The following is a 16,918-nucleotide window of genomic DNA, read 5'->3' on the forward strand; positions in this document are numbered from 1 at the left end:
CATGAATATTTTATAAATTTTATTTTAATCCAGTACAAGGCAAAATTTGAGTATTGTAGAGTTCGAGTTTACCTATGCTAAATCTGACAACTGGAACGCGTCCAGAATGTCTGAAAATGGTAGGGTAGCCTATAATCTTGACCCGATTCTGAAATGGTTCCAGCAGCTTATCTGCTCGGCCCGAAATTGTAGATCCGGGCGACGATTGAATTTCCACGAAATAAAAGTACATACGCGAAGTCCACAATACCAAGGTTATATATATATATATATATATATATATATATATATATATATATATATATATATATATATATATATATATATATAATAATTATTTGAAAATTATGGATCTTACATTCTTCCCCCCTTATATAAAATTCGTCCTCGAATTTTACACAAGGTAGAACAATGACACATAGTTGCATATCAAACTTATAAGTACTTGCTGCGCGTATCCCCAATCTAACTTCCAAGTGCATTCCTCCATAGATTAACTCCTCCACAGGACTAACCATAGGGATTTACCTTGACCAAAGTTGTCTCATTTTATAGTCTACTATAGCTACCAGTTGCTCCTCAAAGATCGAATTTTTATTTAACTCCACTGTGTCTGGTCGTAACACATGAGAAGGATCGGGAACATACTTTTGAAGCATGAAAATGTGGAATATTGGGTGGACATGAGAAAGGTTTGGTGGCAACTCTAGCTGATAGGCAACACTGCTCCCACTCTATCCATGATCTTAAAAGGTCCTATATAACGGAGTGCCAATTTGCCTTTTCTTTTCAAATCTCATAAGCCTTTTCATAGGAGAAACCTTCAAGAACACGGTCACCCATTGCAAATTTTACATCTTTTCGCCTTTGATCTGCATAGATGGTTAAAAATTTTTATGTCTATCTGCCCCTGTCATAGTATGCCAACTACCATTCTCCTTCTGAGTCTAAACCATCACATCTGACTACTCATTTACCCCTTTTTTTTTTATCATCTTTAGTACTCATTATAACTCCACTACTCTCGACTTTATATCTAATAACTTTAATCAACTTTGGCGCTTACCTCACTTTAATTACGCCCTAACGTGTCTCTTGGTGACTTCAGTCCTCATTCCTTTGTTTCAATAATCTATGTTCCCCAAAAACATGACTTATGTTCCTTACCCTGTAGTATCCTATTAAATGTTTTCCTGTAGCACCTATCATATACATCTCATTCGAAACCTTTACTTGTCTTATGACCTCAATGGTCAATACCTATAAATCTTCTCACTCCCATGATACTTTAAATTTTCAATCTCTTTTGTGTCATTACTAAGGTCTTTAGACCAGCTCCTGTCCATCTTATGTAACTAGTTATATAGAGCTCCATTCAAGTGTCAAGCGTACTCTACACCACTTATCAATATTGGAAAGTGAACTGGGTCTCTTCTCTTATAGGACAAATGTATTTGTATTCCCTACCAACTCAGTTAATGCAACTTTATCGTTTCCCACTCCTTCTCTGGAATAGAAATATCTAAACTTCTTCTTAAAGCTTCTTAGTATGTGACCTACTTCTGACACATTGACACTTAGATTGAGGCTCTACTACTCCTTTAATCTATCATCACATAATAACTTGTTTCAAACATCTCTTAGTGTGTTCCTAGTATACCTATTCCTTCTTATCCTCATCATTATAACTAGCTCTACCGAGCTTTCTTCCTATCCTTTGGATCTTATCCACTTTATTTTCCTATTTTTGCTATTGTTGATATCTTTTCAATATGTTGTACTTATTCCTTAATCTTAGTTCTATCTCACCCTTACACCTTTTGCTTCAAGGATGTCCATCCCATCATCAACTTTAACTTTCTTTTTTTTTTTTTATTTCTTAGTCTTATCTTGATTACTAGTTCCATTACTTCGAGAATTCTAACTTTACAATTGACTCCTATCAGCACATTCTTCACATTACGTAACACTTGTAATTAACCATAGAAATTTCTTTTTGTACCCCCTTTCCCAATTTACCTATCAAAACATTATCATTCCCTACTAGTCTTAGTAGGAAATTGCTTATCCTGGATGGATAGGAACCCCATAAATTATAAGTTTCATATGAACTAACACAGCTGTGGGAAATATGTGTCATGCCTTAATTCTGAACAAGATACTTCAAGTGTTCATTCTCCTTAATATAATCACATATATTGCCCATAGCTTTCCAAACTTCAGCCTCAACTTTTCCCATTAGCAACAATTTCATTCGCTGTAACTCATTAGCAAATAGCACTTCCTCCAGCTTATAGTTCAAAAGGGTTGTAAGCTCTAGTAACTAGCTCGATTTAACTCCTGTCACCTCTCTGATCATTCTTTCATACTTAACATTAGGTACACCATTATTGTCATTTTCACCTCAAAAGATTGGATATGCACTAACGCCCATCAAACTTTCAATTAATTGGGTCACTTTGACACGACCTCTCTTCTTAACATAATCTCCTAGAATCGAAACACGATCCAATTTGAAAAATAAGGAGAAATGTTCTCCCACCATTTATGATATATCATTGTTTGATAAACAAGATTTAGCTCATACCCCTTAGTCTCCCTTTTTAGTTTCATTATTTCGTTTTAATTATTGTGCGTTATTACAATATATCAGTTGTATCTACCATTTGTTATACTGTTGTCCTGCCTGACATATCATCTTAGAATTTACTATTTCCTTTTTACTCTTCATTTATCTTCCATACTTATAATTATTTGTTCAATGCTCTTTATACTCAGTTATATTATAAAAGATAAAATTACTCACAGATTCTTTCAGATCTACTCTAATCTTACTGTAACAACCACAAAAAAAAAAAAAATGAATTGACTTTGGCGTGTGACAGTGGATTTCCACTGTCACACTGCCAACTTTTTATTAAAAAAATAAAAAAAAAAGGTTCAAAAACGGGAGGAGGAATTCCCCCCCCCCCCACATTTTCTCTTCTCTCTCCTTTCCTTCCCTCTCTTCTTCTTCTTCCTTTCTCCGGTGACCGGCCGGCGACGTCCCAAGCTGCTCCCCACCGGCTGGCGACCCTCCGGCGACGGCCAGGACCACCAGAAACAGCGGCAAGAGAGGGAGAAGAGAGAGAAAATGCGAGTACAGTGGGCAGCGGCTTTCCGGCGCGATTTCGGCTTCATTCGACGTCCGATCGAGGCGATTCAGGTGGCATTGGAAAGCTTGTTCCGAGACCTTTCTTTTGATACCAATTTTGCAGCAAATGGAGGTCGGATGAGTGAAATATGGAGGAGAGAAGTTTCGGGTTTTTTCAAGCTTTTTCGTTAGATCTACGACGATCCGACCGTTGGATCGACGATCCGAGACCACCTATGGACTGAGGAAGAGGAGAGGAACATGGTGGTATGATCAGATTCGGCAAATGTCACCGGCGACCGGCGACCGGCGGCCGGCCACCGTGCGCCATGGTGCCGTCGGTGGCTCCGATGAGCTATGGAGATGATTCAACTTCCTGAGGCTTCCTCATAAATTTTTTGAATTTTTGAGACACAGATAAACTTCGGGTAAGACTATTTTTATTATTTCTCTACCTGTGGGGCATAAATACAGTGTTTTTTAAATAGGAAAAATTGGAGAAAAATTCTAAGAAAAATATATGATGAAAGTAAAATTATTTGGAGATATTCTATGGTGTTTGTTGAATTTTTGAGTGATTGTAGAATATTTTTGAAAAATATAGATGGATTTTAGTTAGATTTTTAGCATATGGGCATATAAGATTATTTGAAATTAAGATAATTAAATTTTATATAATTGGTTAAAACTTGAGGATGGAGGTTTAAATATGCAAATATTTAATTGGGTTGAATTAAGAATACGTTATATGTTGGAAACTTATGGAATCGAGTAAAATTCTTGAATAAAATATTCATTGGTGATTAGAAAATTACAATTCATTTTGCAATAGCCTTATAATATTATTAAGGACCGCGGGGCAAAATTTTAGAATTTTTAGAGCTTATTGAGTGGATTTTTGAAAAATGTCAATTATAGGGACTAAAACGTAATTTTTAAGATTTTGAGTATTGTCTGATTTGGAGGGCCCAGGAGGGGCCATGTGATATTGATGAGATGTGATTGTGAAAATTGAGAATTTAGAAGTGTTATTTGAGCCTTTTTGCAGGTTGGGTAGGTCCCAGGTATAGGGGAAACTCTGCCGGATTTCCAGCATGAATTAGGCTGTCTATTGCCTCTTTAGAGTTTTATCTTAACTTAGTACTAATAAATTTATAATTTAATTATTAGGTGATCGATGTCAACTATTTTCTGCATCCAGCAGCCACAATAGTCATCGGTGTACTGTGAGTAAAATGTTAATTTTAATTGTAACTTCGATATTATTATATGTTCAAGCATGCCCATGCATCACTTATATGCATATATTTATGTAGTTAAACTCTAGGCACGATTTATGTTGCATTCATAACTGTTAAAGTGCCATGGATGTTGTTGTGGTAATTTGGAGCAGTGTGCGTGCGTAGGCGTGCGTGTGATGTGGTGTGGACTATGGGCGGACGGGTAGTCACGGCTTGAGTTCTTCTGGGACCCGATCCTTCGAGGGTAGTCACGGCTTGAGTTCTTCATTGGGACCCGATTTGGTTTATTAAGCGAAAGTCGGCTTGAGTTCTTCACTGCACGAGGTTGGATTTAAGAGGGTCAGATAGGGATCGGCTCCCATATGTTATGATTGATATTACAGGGTGCGTGAGTGCTCCAAATTAACCTTTTGCTGTTATGATGTGAACTTATTGCTGATGTTGCATTTCACTCTACAGGGTGCATTAGCTTTAGATAGTTATAGAGATTATGGTTAAAATTGATATTTTACTCTCTGAGTTGAACGCTCACTCCTGTTCACCATATTTTTCCAGGCTACAGGAGGAGACATTTTTCAGAATAACCTGTCCCTTTCCTCTCAGGTTATGAAAAGATTACTTAATTGTATTATTATTCTCTAAATTTGTAATTTAGGACTCCGCATGTGCTAGTAGTAGCATTAAGCCTGTCAGGGACTGTATGAATTCAAGTTTTCATATTAATAAATGAAAAGAAAAATTTTATGAGTTTTAAATGGTTATAAATGAGGCAATAGGGTTGAACTGGGCTCCCCTAATTTTTGTTTCTGATACTTTTTTGGCTGAGTTGGCCCGAAATAAAATTATAACAGTTAATTTAAATTATTTTTATATGCATATTGGGCCTAAATTGTGGGCTTGGTTATGGGTTGAGGAATAGTTAGGCTTACTACGGGCCTCGGGGGCTTTAGGCTGGCCCAGGTCCTAGTGCCGGTCCGGCCCATAGGTTGGGTCGTGACACTTACCAACAATCACTCTTCTAATCCATGTATTTCTCAATATCTTATAATTACACCTGTACCTATTTTGTCCTATTCTGACTGTTATTAGCGTTCTGCTACATATTATCATACTATTATTTATTTATTTATTTATTATTACTCTTTTTTTTATATAATTATTCTATCAATCATACTGAAAATATATGTCTAACTCCAATTTTTGACTCTAGGTCTCACCACTCTAAATTTTAATATCAAGCCTCTGTGACATTATCCCTCATCTTGCATATTTATATCTTTTATGTTGACTTTTATCTAACTTACTCCTACTAATCTTGCTTCTTTATCTGACAATACAATTCAAGTTACCATAGCACGCTCAACAGTTACTACCTACTTTGGTCGCACACCTCACCTAATTTCCATTATACTGTCAAAAATCAAAAGGGTTCTTATGTCATTACCCCATTATCCTACCTTGGGGGTAGAAAACAAATGAGGTCTAATCCAGATCCTGTAACTCTAAGCTCTAGGCTCAGGCTCCTAACACTACATCAATTATGACCTGCTCTAAGTCCTGTACTTATGGGTTCCATAAGTTAACAATGTTCTTCCTAATGCCATCCTTTTCTACGCTCTCTATCCTTCTTTTTTTTTGTTTATCTCGTTTACCCTTCCTAAAACCACATTCACCTCCTTAGTATTTTGGCTCTATTTTTTCTAATCTTATCCTAATCTGTTTTTCCAGTTAATTCTTTAGCCAACTCTTTTTATCTTACCCAAATCCGAACTTTCTCTCTTCCATCCTTTAGCTCTATTTTCTTTTTGGACCTGATTGTCATATCAGAAACTTATACCTTTCCACTATCCCCACCCCGTCATCTATACCTCAATGTTACTCAGAATTGATCCTCTAACTACCCTAGCTAGACTTTTACTGGCATTCAGGCTATCTCTCCTACTGCATTTGAATATATATACATATTCTATGATTTATCGATGCTAACTTTTGTCATTTTTTTTTTACTTTATTTGAAGTATACTTTAGTCTTAAGCATTAAGAAGCTAAGGATGAACTTAGGGAATAGCAGTTATACTTCTCCTGCGTGATCTCTATTTTTATCCTTTTGGACTACATACTACCCCCTACTACCTTAGGGAGAGAATCTGTAGCAACTCTAATTTTTCATATCTATTTAATTAGCTGAAACTTAAAATACTAGGTATCCAAACCCGTCATTCAATTTAAAGGCTTACATACATCTTGATCTTACATCTTATAATTCCTACATGGAACTTGTACCCTCTCCAGAACACCTGAGCTAACAACTCTCTATCTCACGCTACAATCCCATCTGGGGCACTACTCCATAAGTCATCGATGCTCATTAATAACCTTCGATCCCTTCTGAAAAGATAGGACTATACCCTAACTTACTGCAACAAAGGTACTACATTTACCACCTTACCAAAACCATGTCAAATTAATGACTCTCTTATCATATCATAGCTTTGTAAATCATCACTTCATAGTTCTGACCTTCCCTAGGTAGTAGGGTTGTACTTTACACCTTGCTGATACACACAAGGTATACTATTCTCACTAAACTCTAAGCAAAACATCTGTCGTACAGTAAAAATCATCCAAAATTCCATACCGAAGACCAGATGGTCTCACTCTATAGATGTCACCTTTACTTTGCAACTAATCCGCAACCTCTGGTCTGATGGCAACTCTTGATGTAACTCGAGCTCATGCTAAGGTAACTGAGTTACTGACTATAGTTACCACCCAACTGTGACCTTTCGATAATCTAGCTCTAGATCCCTAACCAGGAGTTCCCAACTCCTCTGCAAATATAGAACTCGTTGCGGTAATTGTACTAAAGCAGAGGCCATCCGCAAACACCCTCATTCACGGAGCACTACGGGGATGCGCGACTCTACACAATAATCTCATGTCGGTATTATAATGCGACTTACGGAGGCGGACATCGAGAACATTTTATAGTTACTACGATACGTCCTGACAGACTAGGTCTCCTAATCTCTCATCTCTCTTGAATCTACTATTATCATAAACTTACTCTGACTGGGTCATCCACTGACGATTGCCAGCAGTGGTATCCTCACCCTTATCTAGTGCAACTATACTATCAAAACTCACATTTATGTACTCGTGCCTAGCACCAGATAGGCACAACACTTAAACCCATACTGATAGAAATATAATGTTTCTTGGAGAACGTATTTCCATGGCAGACCTCAACATGTCTACTAACTCTATTTCACACTTCTATGTACTTTACAAAATTGAGGTGCTAAACTGAATGGTCCATTTTATGGTAGGACTCTGTCCATTAAATTCTTGAAATTGGGCCTAAATGGGCCTTAGAGTTGGGTTGAGGAATAGTTAGGTTTACTACGGGCCTCAGGGCCTTTAGACTGGCCCAAGTTCTAGTCTTGGGTCAGGCTCATAGGTTAGTCGTGACTAAATTGGTATCAGAGCTTAGGCTTTAGATTCATGGGAAAGTGTGCACCTAGAGTTGTCACATGCGAAGTATAGGATTTTATTTCGTCTTTTTTCTGTAATTCTTCATTTTTAAATTCTGCGTTATTCCTCGGTTAATATACCTCCACATAATCAAAATGTCATAACTCAAATAGGAGCTCAGCTCGCTCATCCAATCCCATCATGCATACAGTTAATAATTTTACAGGTCCAACATAACTTTTATAATATAGGTCCAAAATAAAAATAAGTGCTTCTAACACATGCGGAGTCTAAAATTTAACTCAATTGTATAAAATACATTAAATACTATTAATGGACATGCGAAGAAGAAGAGTAGGTTAGCCACAACAAATAATCCTCCTGCTTTGGAAAAATAGATGAACAGGAGTGAGCGTTCAACTCAGAGAGTAAAATATCAATTTTAATCATAATTTCTATAACTATCTAAAGCTAATGCACCCTGTGTAGTGAAATGCAATATCGTTATAATTTTCATATCATAACAGCAAAAAGACTATTTGGAGCACTCACACACCCAACACTGTTAAGCAATATATATATGGGAGCTAATCCCCTATATAGCCCTCTTAATCCAACTTCTGCCAGCGAGTGTCTCTCAAGCCGGACTTTCGCTTAATGAATCAAATGCAGGATCCTAATGAGTGTCTCTCAAGCCGTGTCTACCACGAAGACCGGGTCCCGGTAGTGTCTCTCAAGCCATGTCTACCCGTCCTATCCATATCCAATACCATACCACACGCACGCCACACACACACACTGCTCCAAACTACCACAAACAACATCCACGGCACTTCAACAATTATGAATGCAATATAAAACGTGCATAGTATTTAACTACATAGATACATATTTATAAGTGATGCATGAGCATGCTTAAACATATAATAGTATCGAAATTACAATTAAAATTAATATTTTACTCACAAACTTGAACCGAGGTCACTGCGGTGGTTGGGAGGAGGAGGAAGGCTGTCCCGGCTCACCTGATAATTTCATTGCAATTATTTAATATATTTGACTCAATACAAGTTTAGAAAAGACCAAAGACACCCTAAGTTGTGCTGAAAATCCGGCAGAGTCTCCCCTATACCTATGACCTCCCAACCTGCAAAATGTTTCAAACAACACTTCTAAACTCAACCCATATCTCATCATCATTATATGGCCCCTCCTGGACCTTCCAAACCAAGCAATAATCACAACATCAGACAACTCAATTATAAGACTTTAAAATTAATATTTTTCAAAAACTATCCAAACTAACTTTAAAAATTCTATAAACTTGTCCCGCGGTCCTTAACAATATTATAAGGCTATTGTAATAGAAATCGTAATTTTCTTATCATCCATGAATATCTTATAAATTTTTTTCTAACCTAGTACAAGGCAAAAATTGAGTAATGTATAATTCGAGTTTACCTATACCAAATTTGACAACTGGAACGTGTCTAGAACGTTTGAAAACGATGGGGTAGCCTATAATCTTGACCCGGTTCTAAAATGGTTTCAGCAACTTATCTGCTCGACCCAAAATTACAGATTCAGACGACGATCAAATTTTTACAAAATAAAAATATATACGCGAAGTCCACAATATTAAAATTAGAATAATATATATATATATATATATATATATATATATATATATATATATATATATATATTATTTAAAAATTAGAGATATTACATGACCTTGACTTAACTAGGTTTTAGTTTGCATCAACTAATCCAATGTGCACAGTAGGTAGATATTTCTTTCCATTGCATAGAGAAAATCAATTGACATGACATCAAACAATTAGCAAGTTGGATTTAAATAACAAACATTGACTTCCAATGTATAATCACAAAAATTACATTGTTTTCCTTATTTTAAAGTGGACCAAATATTAAATATTTTAATGTAGTAAAAAAAGTGATCCATAATATTCCTCAATCCTCACTATGAAACAGGCAGCTTGGTCATAATACTTGGATGTGCGGAATAAAATTATAAAATAATTTATTTATTGTTTAAATTCATTTATAATTAAAAAAAAATATTTTATATTTTTACGCACTTAAAATGTATTATATAAAATATTTTTCATTTTAAACTATAACACTTAAAAAAATAATAATTAAAAAATTCACCAAGTTATTAATTTAATATATTTTATTTATTAATATATTATATAGTAAGACATATTTTACAATAAAGTAACAAAATGAATAAAATTAAACATTTTTATTTTAAATTGAGAATGATTATTTTACTTCTTTCACTCTCTACTTCAACTCTCATTATTTTCCTACAAATCACATAGACTTTATTTGAAATAAATTACCTACAATAAAAAATAAATAAATTAAATTATCATATAATTATACTTGATTTGTGTTTATTTTAAAATGATAATTTTTTAAATTAAAAATAATTAAATTATTTATTTCAAAATTAAAATTCTAATTCGTTAAAAGGGGATAATGAATCTGTAATTCAATTTAAGTGTCAAACGAACGACACAAATGAAATTGAGAACATACATTTTGATTTATTGTTGATTTTCACTATGATTTGCAATTTCTGAGATTTGTGATTTGTTTGCAATTTTATGAACTACTGGCCGAAGAGCAACAGGAGCATGATAACAGCCCTTGACAATTTGAACAGCAATCAAAATATTATGATAACTATTTCAAATTAAGCCGCTTAAATATATAGCACAGCTCTGCTCCTAACATGGAATTCTTCCCATATGAAGCTTGAGTCAAAATAACTTATTGAATAATTGAGAAAAAAATCCTTTGCAAGCAAGATAAGAACTTGAATAAAACAATCCAATGGAAGGGATTCATTACAGGAAATTTATATTCTAAATTCAGGAGAAACTGTTTTTTTTTCTTTTTAATAAAAAGTACTATTTTTGCAAGAATTTCCCATCAAATGTATCAATGAAGAAGATCTGCTTTCCTTTTTTTTTTTTAAGAAAAAAGAAAAAGAAAAAGAAAAAGATCTGCTTTGCATGTCGTACACGACTGTGATGCAATGATGCCAATCGGTCAGAAGCTGCTGGCCTTTGATTGGAAATCTCACGTTCCGTTAGGCAATTAAAGATTCCCTGTCAAATATTATCACTTCGTCCTATTCAGACTCAATCCACCACGTTTCACTTACACAAAACGTGTCAGATCCAACTCTCAGCGCAGAATTTACATATTGTGCAAAGAGCTCTTTATTAAAATTATAATTATTTTATTACCATTTAAAAAATTCAAAACATGTGATGTGATATCATACTCTTTATTTCCGCTAACAATATAACAATTGAAGCAATTTCTAGAAAGGTTTAAACTTCAATTACATTTCTCTATTTATTGAAAAAAATTAATTTCATAAATTTTTATTTTTTAATTTAATTTAAAATTTTTAATTTTAATTCAATTTAACTTAATAAATTAAACTTTTTAAATTTTGGGGTAAATTAAAAATATTAAAATATTTAGTTTCAAAATTAAAATTTTTTATTTTTTATTTAAATTAAAAAATTTAGTTAATAATTTTTTATTTTTTATTTAAATTAAAAATTTTAGTTAATAATTTTTATTTTTTATTTAAATTAAAAATTTTAGTTAATAATTTTTTATTTAAATTAAAAATTTTAGTTAATAATATTTAATTTTTATGATAAATTGAGTTTAAATTAAAATTTTTAAATTAATTTAGATAAAAAATTAAAAATAAACTAAATTTAATTTCTGGGTTAAATTAAATATTTTACCTTTTTAGAAAACCTTTGAAAATTTATTTGACTCAATCCTTAATTATTGAAACTTAACATTTGTTTGAATTTTGATAATATTATTAAAATAAGAAAATATTTATACATATAAAAATATACTATTATTTTAACACCATAATCAATGAAAAATATTTCCATAAAAAAATATTTTTTTAAAAGTAATTTTTATAAAAAATATTTTTCATATATAATTTATTTTTTTTATAAAATAAAATATTAAAATGATGAGAAAAGATAATTTCATCAAACACAACTTAAAATAATTCTAATCATAAATATATATTAAAAAAGCAAGTACAAATTATGGACCAATATGGCTTGGTTGTAACAATTAACCATTAAATATTAGTAAATTTAATTTTTATCAATCATCTCAAGTTAATGATAAATCAAATTTAAAAATTTAACTCTAAATTAAATTAATTAATTATATAAAAAAATTTTCTTATTCATAATTGATCCTACATAAAACTTGCTATGAAAAATAAGTCCCACGTAAAATTATAATATGCTAATTTTTTTTTACTAAATACATAAATTAAATTACATATTTAAGTGTATGCAATATTTTTTTTATATAAATATTATATAATTAGTAAGTTTTATCCAATATTATTAAATGCATGGCTAAAATTATGAGATTTTAAGTTCAATGTTTTCTCCAAAACTCAATCAATCTTACAAGAAATAGAGGTTACGTAAAAAGTTTTGATAATGATGCTTGAATAAACTTACGTATAGACTCTTCCACCCACCAAACCAAACAAATAAAATAAAAATCAGAGTGGTTTAAATTGAATCAAAATCAGATTGAAATTAGCTGGTTTTCAATCATTTGATTTAGACTTATATTGAATTAAAATCAAACCAAAATCAAAATTTGAACCAAAATCATGGGGATTCAAGATTTCAATTTCAAAACCAGCTCGACGGGCCTACATAAAGCGGTGTACAATACTAAATGCCAAAAAAAGAAAAAGAAAAACTAGAGCCAATAACAATAAAGTTTCTGTCACCTTTGACATTCACAACAGTGAATCATGAAGGAACCCATAACTTTCATGGCTTCCTCCTGTCATATTCATATACTTTTTATTATTTCCCTTTAGTATATTATTGTTATTATTATTATTATATTATTATTATTATTATTATATCAGACAAAAAGATAAAATAAAATAATTCTTTAAGCCGGAAAAGGGAAAAGAAGCAAACAACTGTCCTCAATTAAATTTATATGATTTAAAATTTAATAAATTAAAATTGTATAAAGTTTTTAATATATATATATATTTTTGGTAATTTATCCGCTACAAATCGCAGAACAGATTATTAGGATGTATTCGGCTTTATAGCTCTTTCTTGCCTGAACCTGCATTCTTTCTTCTTGCGTATGAGACAAGGGTAGACTCTGGTAGGTGTTTTCTCAGTGTGTGTGTGTGTGTGTGTGTGTGTGTATGAACCCTTTCTCAACTTTCTTTTCTATTTTACATGTTTTGCTTGCATTGTTTCAAGTAATTTCAAGGTTGATTGGTTTTCTTTTTTTTTTTTTCTTCCTTTTTTTTATGTGGGTTAATTATTGTTTATTGAAACCTTTGATTTATTAATCAGACTATAGATTTGTTGGATTAATCTATGTGTTCTCTTTTTTTTTTTTTTTGTCCTTTTCACTTTTTGATTAATCTATAATGATATTAATCAGAACAAAGGTTTTGCTCTCTTTGGTTATGTTATCGAGTGACATGATCGAAAACTTGAGTTTATTGAAATTGTTTTCAAATTGGATCAAATGGGTTTTAGTAATTTCTTTCAATTCTTGCAATCTCTGTGGAAATTTCATTTCTTTTTTGTTTGCTGATTGCCTAGCGTTTTTGTTTCGATGCTTATGCAGTGATCTGACAAGGAAAATGGCGGAGGAGAAGACCGCGATTGCCAAAGATGTTACTGAGGTAAGTTCAATGATTTTCTTTCTACTTTTTATTGGTACTATGGAATTTAAGCTGTGGCTTACGCGTCCGTTTACCTTTTTCGCTTGAATAGCTGATTGGTAAAACGCCACTGGTATATCTCAACCATGTTGTAGATGGTTGTGTGGCTCGCATTGCTGCCAAGCTAGAGATGATGGAACCTTGTTCAAGTGTTAAGGATAGGTATTAGTTATTTTCTTTTGTTCTTTATGAAAGATTTATGAATATTTTGCTTTCTTAGTGAACTTAACTGTAAGACTTGTATTTGTTGGTTAGTTAAATTATTGTTTTATAGATCTGAAATTTTTTGCTCATATGGAAATTTAGGTTGTTCACTGATTTTACGATTTGCAAACATTGGAGCTTCATTATTAGAAACTGGATCTCTATCACACGTGACAAAATGAGGCCTTTGAAACATCCTGAATAATGGGTTTTTTCGTTGATTCTTCTTTTCTTCTTTTGTTTGTAGGATTGGATATAGTATGATTGCAGATGCAGAGGAGAAAGGTCTTATTAAGCCTGGTGAGGTTAGTAATTGCTAAGCCCTTTCATATCAACTGAAATCATAAATAGTGCACAATTTATGTCTTTATATCTCCACAAAAAAAAAAAAAAATGTTGGAATAAGATGGATGAGGAAACTTTGATATTTATATAGTTTTCTTTCTTAATGCTGAAGAGTGTCCTCATTGAACCCACAAGTGGCAATACTGGCATAGGGCTGGCATTCATGGCAGCTGCTAAGGGTTACAAGCTCATAATTACGATGCCTGCTTCAATGAGTCTAGAAAGGAGGATGGTTCTCCGTGCTTTTGGAGCTGAGCTGGTTCTTACGGATCCAGCAAGGGGCATGAAAGGAGCTGTTCAGAAGGCAGAAGAAATATTAGCTAAGACACCCAATGCTTATGTCCTGCAGCAATTTGAAAACCCTTCCAACCCGAAGGTATCATTTCGGCGACCTTTTTCTTATTATTGGCTTATCAGTTGAAGCACAATCAGATTCATGTTTTCTGGACAGGTCCACTATGAGACCACTGGACCAGAGATCTGGAAAGGCTCAGGTGGGAAAGTTAATGCTCTTGTTTCTGGGATTGGGACTGGGGGTACAGTGACAGGTGCAGGGAAATATCTCAAGGAGCGAAATCCTGATATAAAGGTTAGCCTTTTATATTTTTTAGATTTACTCCCAAGGTCATAATCTTGGTAATAATTTTTTTGCTTAATGGTTTCTTATCATCCTTTTGCTCTTTTTATGTTCAGCTCTATGGTGTAGAGCCAGTTGAAAGTGCAGTGTTGTCCGGAGGGAAACCTGGTCAGACATGATTCCTTGGTCTTTCATTTGTATTTCTTTATTTTCTATCGTTCTATGATTCCATTGTGTTCTGTGATTAAAGGATAAACTAACCAAGATAATCATGGCTACATTTGCATTTGAGCTTTTTTCCTATCATTTTTTAAGTTTCCATTGTCCAGGATTAGCTTAGTTCAGCTGTCATCTATTTCTATTGACCCTTAAACTGTCGCGTTATTTTTTCTTAATTGATTAATCTGTTCAAATACTACCTAGCTAATATGATTTATGATTGTTGGGTGTCTTTTTTTTTATTGATATTGCAATTTTATATATGAGTTACAACCAAAAGCTCTCTCTCCCTCCCCCCACTTCCCTCTTCCCACAATATATGATGTACATTTACTTTAGAAAGTCATCAAAACTGAAGCTTTCTTTCATGTTGGTTTGAAGGTTCAGTTGGATATTTACTTAGAAAATAGTTTTAACTGATCAGACTGTTGAAAAATCATATGATTTTTGCTGGTTCAATTGGTGAAACAAGCAAGGCAAAATATTATAACTTATAATTGCTGTTAATATCTAAACTTTCAGATATGGTAGTTATATTTTTAAACCAGTTGTCCATATCTTCCTTTTTAATTATTGCATGCCATTTATTATTATGTTTGGATTAGTCCTATGTGAATTCCTTTCTGGTTGAAGAAAATGGTTATATGTTTTTTTCGCTGACCTGATCAATTTTGTGCTGTTTAAATATCCAAGGCCCGCATAAGATCCAAGGAATTGGTGCTGGTTTTATTCCTGGAGTTTTGGACGTTGGTTTACTTGATGAAGTTGTTCAAGTAAGTGTTGGTCCTTTTAATTATTATTAGTCTACTTCTTATAGCATGTTATTCTTTACTCTTGTAAAAGCAAGTCGGATATTTTGTCATTCATTTTTACCACTCTTCATTTCCAATGCCTACGAACTAATCTTTGTTACTGACATGCTATAATTTAATTTATGTCAACATTTATATATGACTTGGCAGATATCAAGTGAAGAAGCAATTGAAACTGCTAAGCATCTTGCCTTGAAAGAAGGTTTGCTGGTAAGCTTGCAATTAATTAGAACTTGTTCCAGCAATGAATCATCAAGTGCTAGCACTCTCCTCTTTAATTCTCCAATATCTTGGAGCATGCAACTGTATCGAGATCTGTTTAATGGGATTATATGTATTGCAGGTCGGCATATCTTCTGGTGCTGCTGCAGCTGCGGCAATCAGGATAGCAAAGAGGCCTGAAAATGCTGGAAAACTCATTGTTGTAAGTTTGATATGTTCTTTCTCTTGACATAAATAGGCTTAAATCCAGTCTTCACAAAAATATGTGATGCTCATGAATATTATTTTTTCAAAATAAAATTTTCAAATGTTAAAACAGGTGGTCTTCCCCAGCTTTGGAGAACGTTACCTATCATCTGTGCTTTTTGAATCTGTGAAGCGTGAAGCAGAGAACATGGTTTTTGAGCCTTGAGGTAGGGAAGGATGGGCTATAAGAGGAACAATGCTGTCGGGTTCCAATGACATACTTGTTCTCAGTTTCCTAATCAGATGTAATGCAAATAATGTGGGGTCTTTTCTGCTCCCTGTATCGTAGCAAGGAAGTTTGTGGGGTGACTTGGAACTGTTTCTTTTGTGATCAATAAAAAATTCTCGGTCGAAATGTTTAGAAACAAGTGATCGTCTTTCCTTAAAAGTTATAGTTTCATCAAAGCAATTTTGTTTCACCAAATCAACTAAACAATGAATAATTGAACACTGAAGGTAAACAGGTCCTGTTAAAAATGTGTGCGTAAGATGAATTTATCTAATTGAGAGACTTCAAAAGTAAGTGTAGCCATTATTTCTAATTTTGTAATAATTTGAATCTAAATGATTAATTTTTCTTATTTAGATATAATTTTTTTTCAATGATAATGAAATTGAACGGTAATAAGAAAA

At 33.1% G+C, this 16,918-nt stretch overlaps 1 protein-coding gene across 3 annotated transcripts; it reads left to right on the forward strand.

Moving 5' to 3' along the window:
- Window positions 1-12,930: 12,930 nt before the first annotated feature.
- LOC110662601 (cysteine synthase) lies at window positions 12,931-16,653 on the forward strand. 3 transcript variants are annotated; one of them, XM_021821638.2, is made up of 11 exons: window positions 12,931-13,086; window positions 13,564-13,621; window positions 13,713-13,822; window positions 14,112-14,169; window positions 14,322-14,585; window positions 14,661-14,798; window positions 14,903-14,954; window positions 15,699-15,778; window positions 15,968-16,027; window positions 16,161-16,241; window positions 16,359-16,653. In XM_021821638.2, the coding sequence occupies exons 2-11, from the start codon at window positions 13,580-13,582 to the stop codon at window positions 16,449-16,451; spliced, it is 978 nt and encodes a 325-aa protein (XP_021677330.2). In that variant the 5' UTR covers window positions 12,931-13,086; window positions 13,564-13,579; the 3' UTR covers window positions 16,452-16,653. The 3 variants fall into 3 exon arrangements, with proteins under 3 accessions (XP_021677330.2, XP_021677329.2, XP_058000482.1); XM_021821637.2 differs by lacking the exon at window positions 12,931-13,086 and adding an exon at window positions 13,103-13,197; XM_058144499.1 differs by lacking the exon at window positions 12,931-13,086 and adding an exon at window positions 13,447-13,471.
- The last annotated feature ends 265 nt before the right edge of the window (window positions 16,654-16,918 follow it).

Source organism: Hevea brasiliensis, chromosome 3, assembly GCF_030052815.1.
Source record: "Hevea brasiliensis isolate MT/VB/25A 57/8 chromosome 3, ASM3005281v1, whole genome shotgun sequence".
Classification (NCBI taxonomy): Eukaryota; Viridiplantae; Streptophyta; class Magnoliopsida; order Malpighiales; family Euphorbiaceae; genus Hevea; species Hevea brasiliensis.

Coding starts and splice junctions, on each gene's coding strand:
- LOC110662601 (XM_021821637.2), top strand. CDS start 13,130: ATGAACCCTTTCTCAACTTTCTTTTCTATTTTACATGTTTTGCTTGCA. Junction 14,799..14,902: donor AGCGAAATCCTGATATAAAG/GTTAGCCTTTTA, acceptor TTTTATGTTCAG/CTCTATGGTGTAGAGCCAGT. Junction 16,242..16,358: donor ATGCTGGAAAACTCATTGTT/GTAAGTTTGATA, acceptor ATGTTAAAACAG/GTGGTCTTCCCCAGCTTTGG.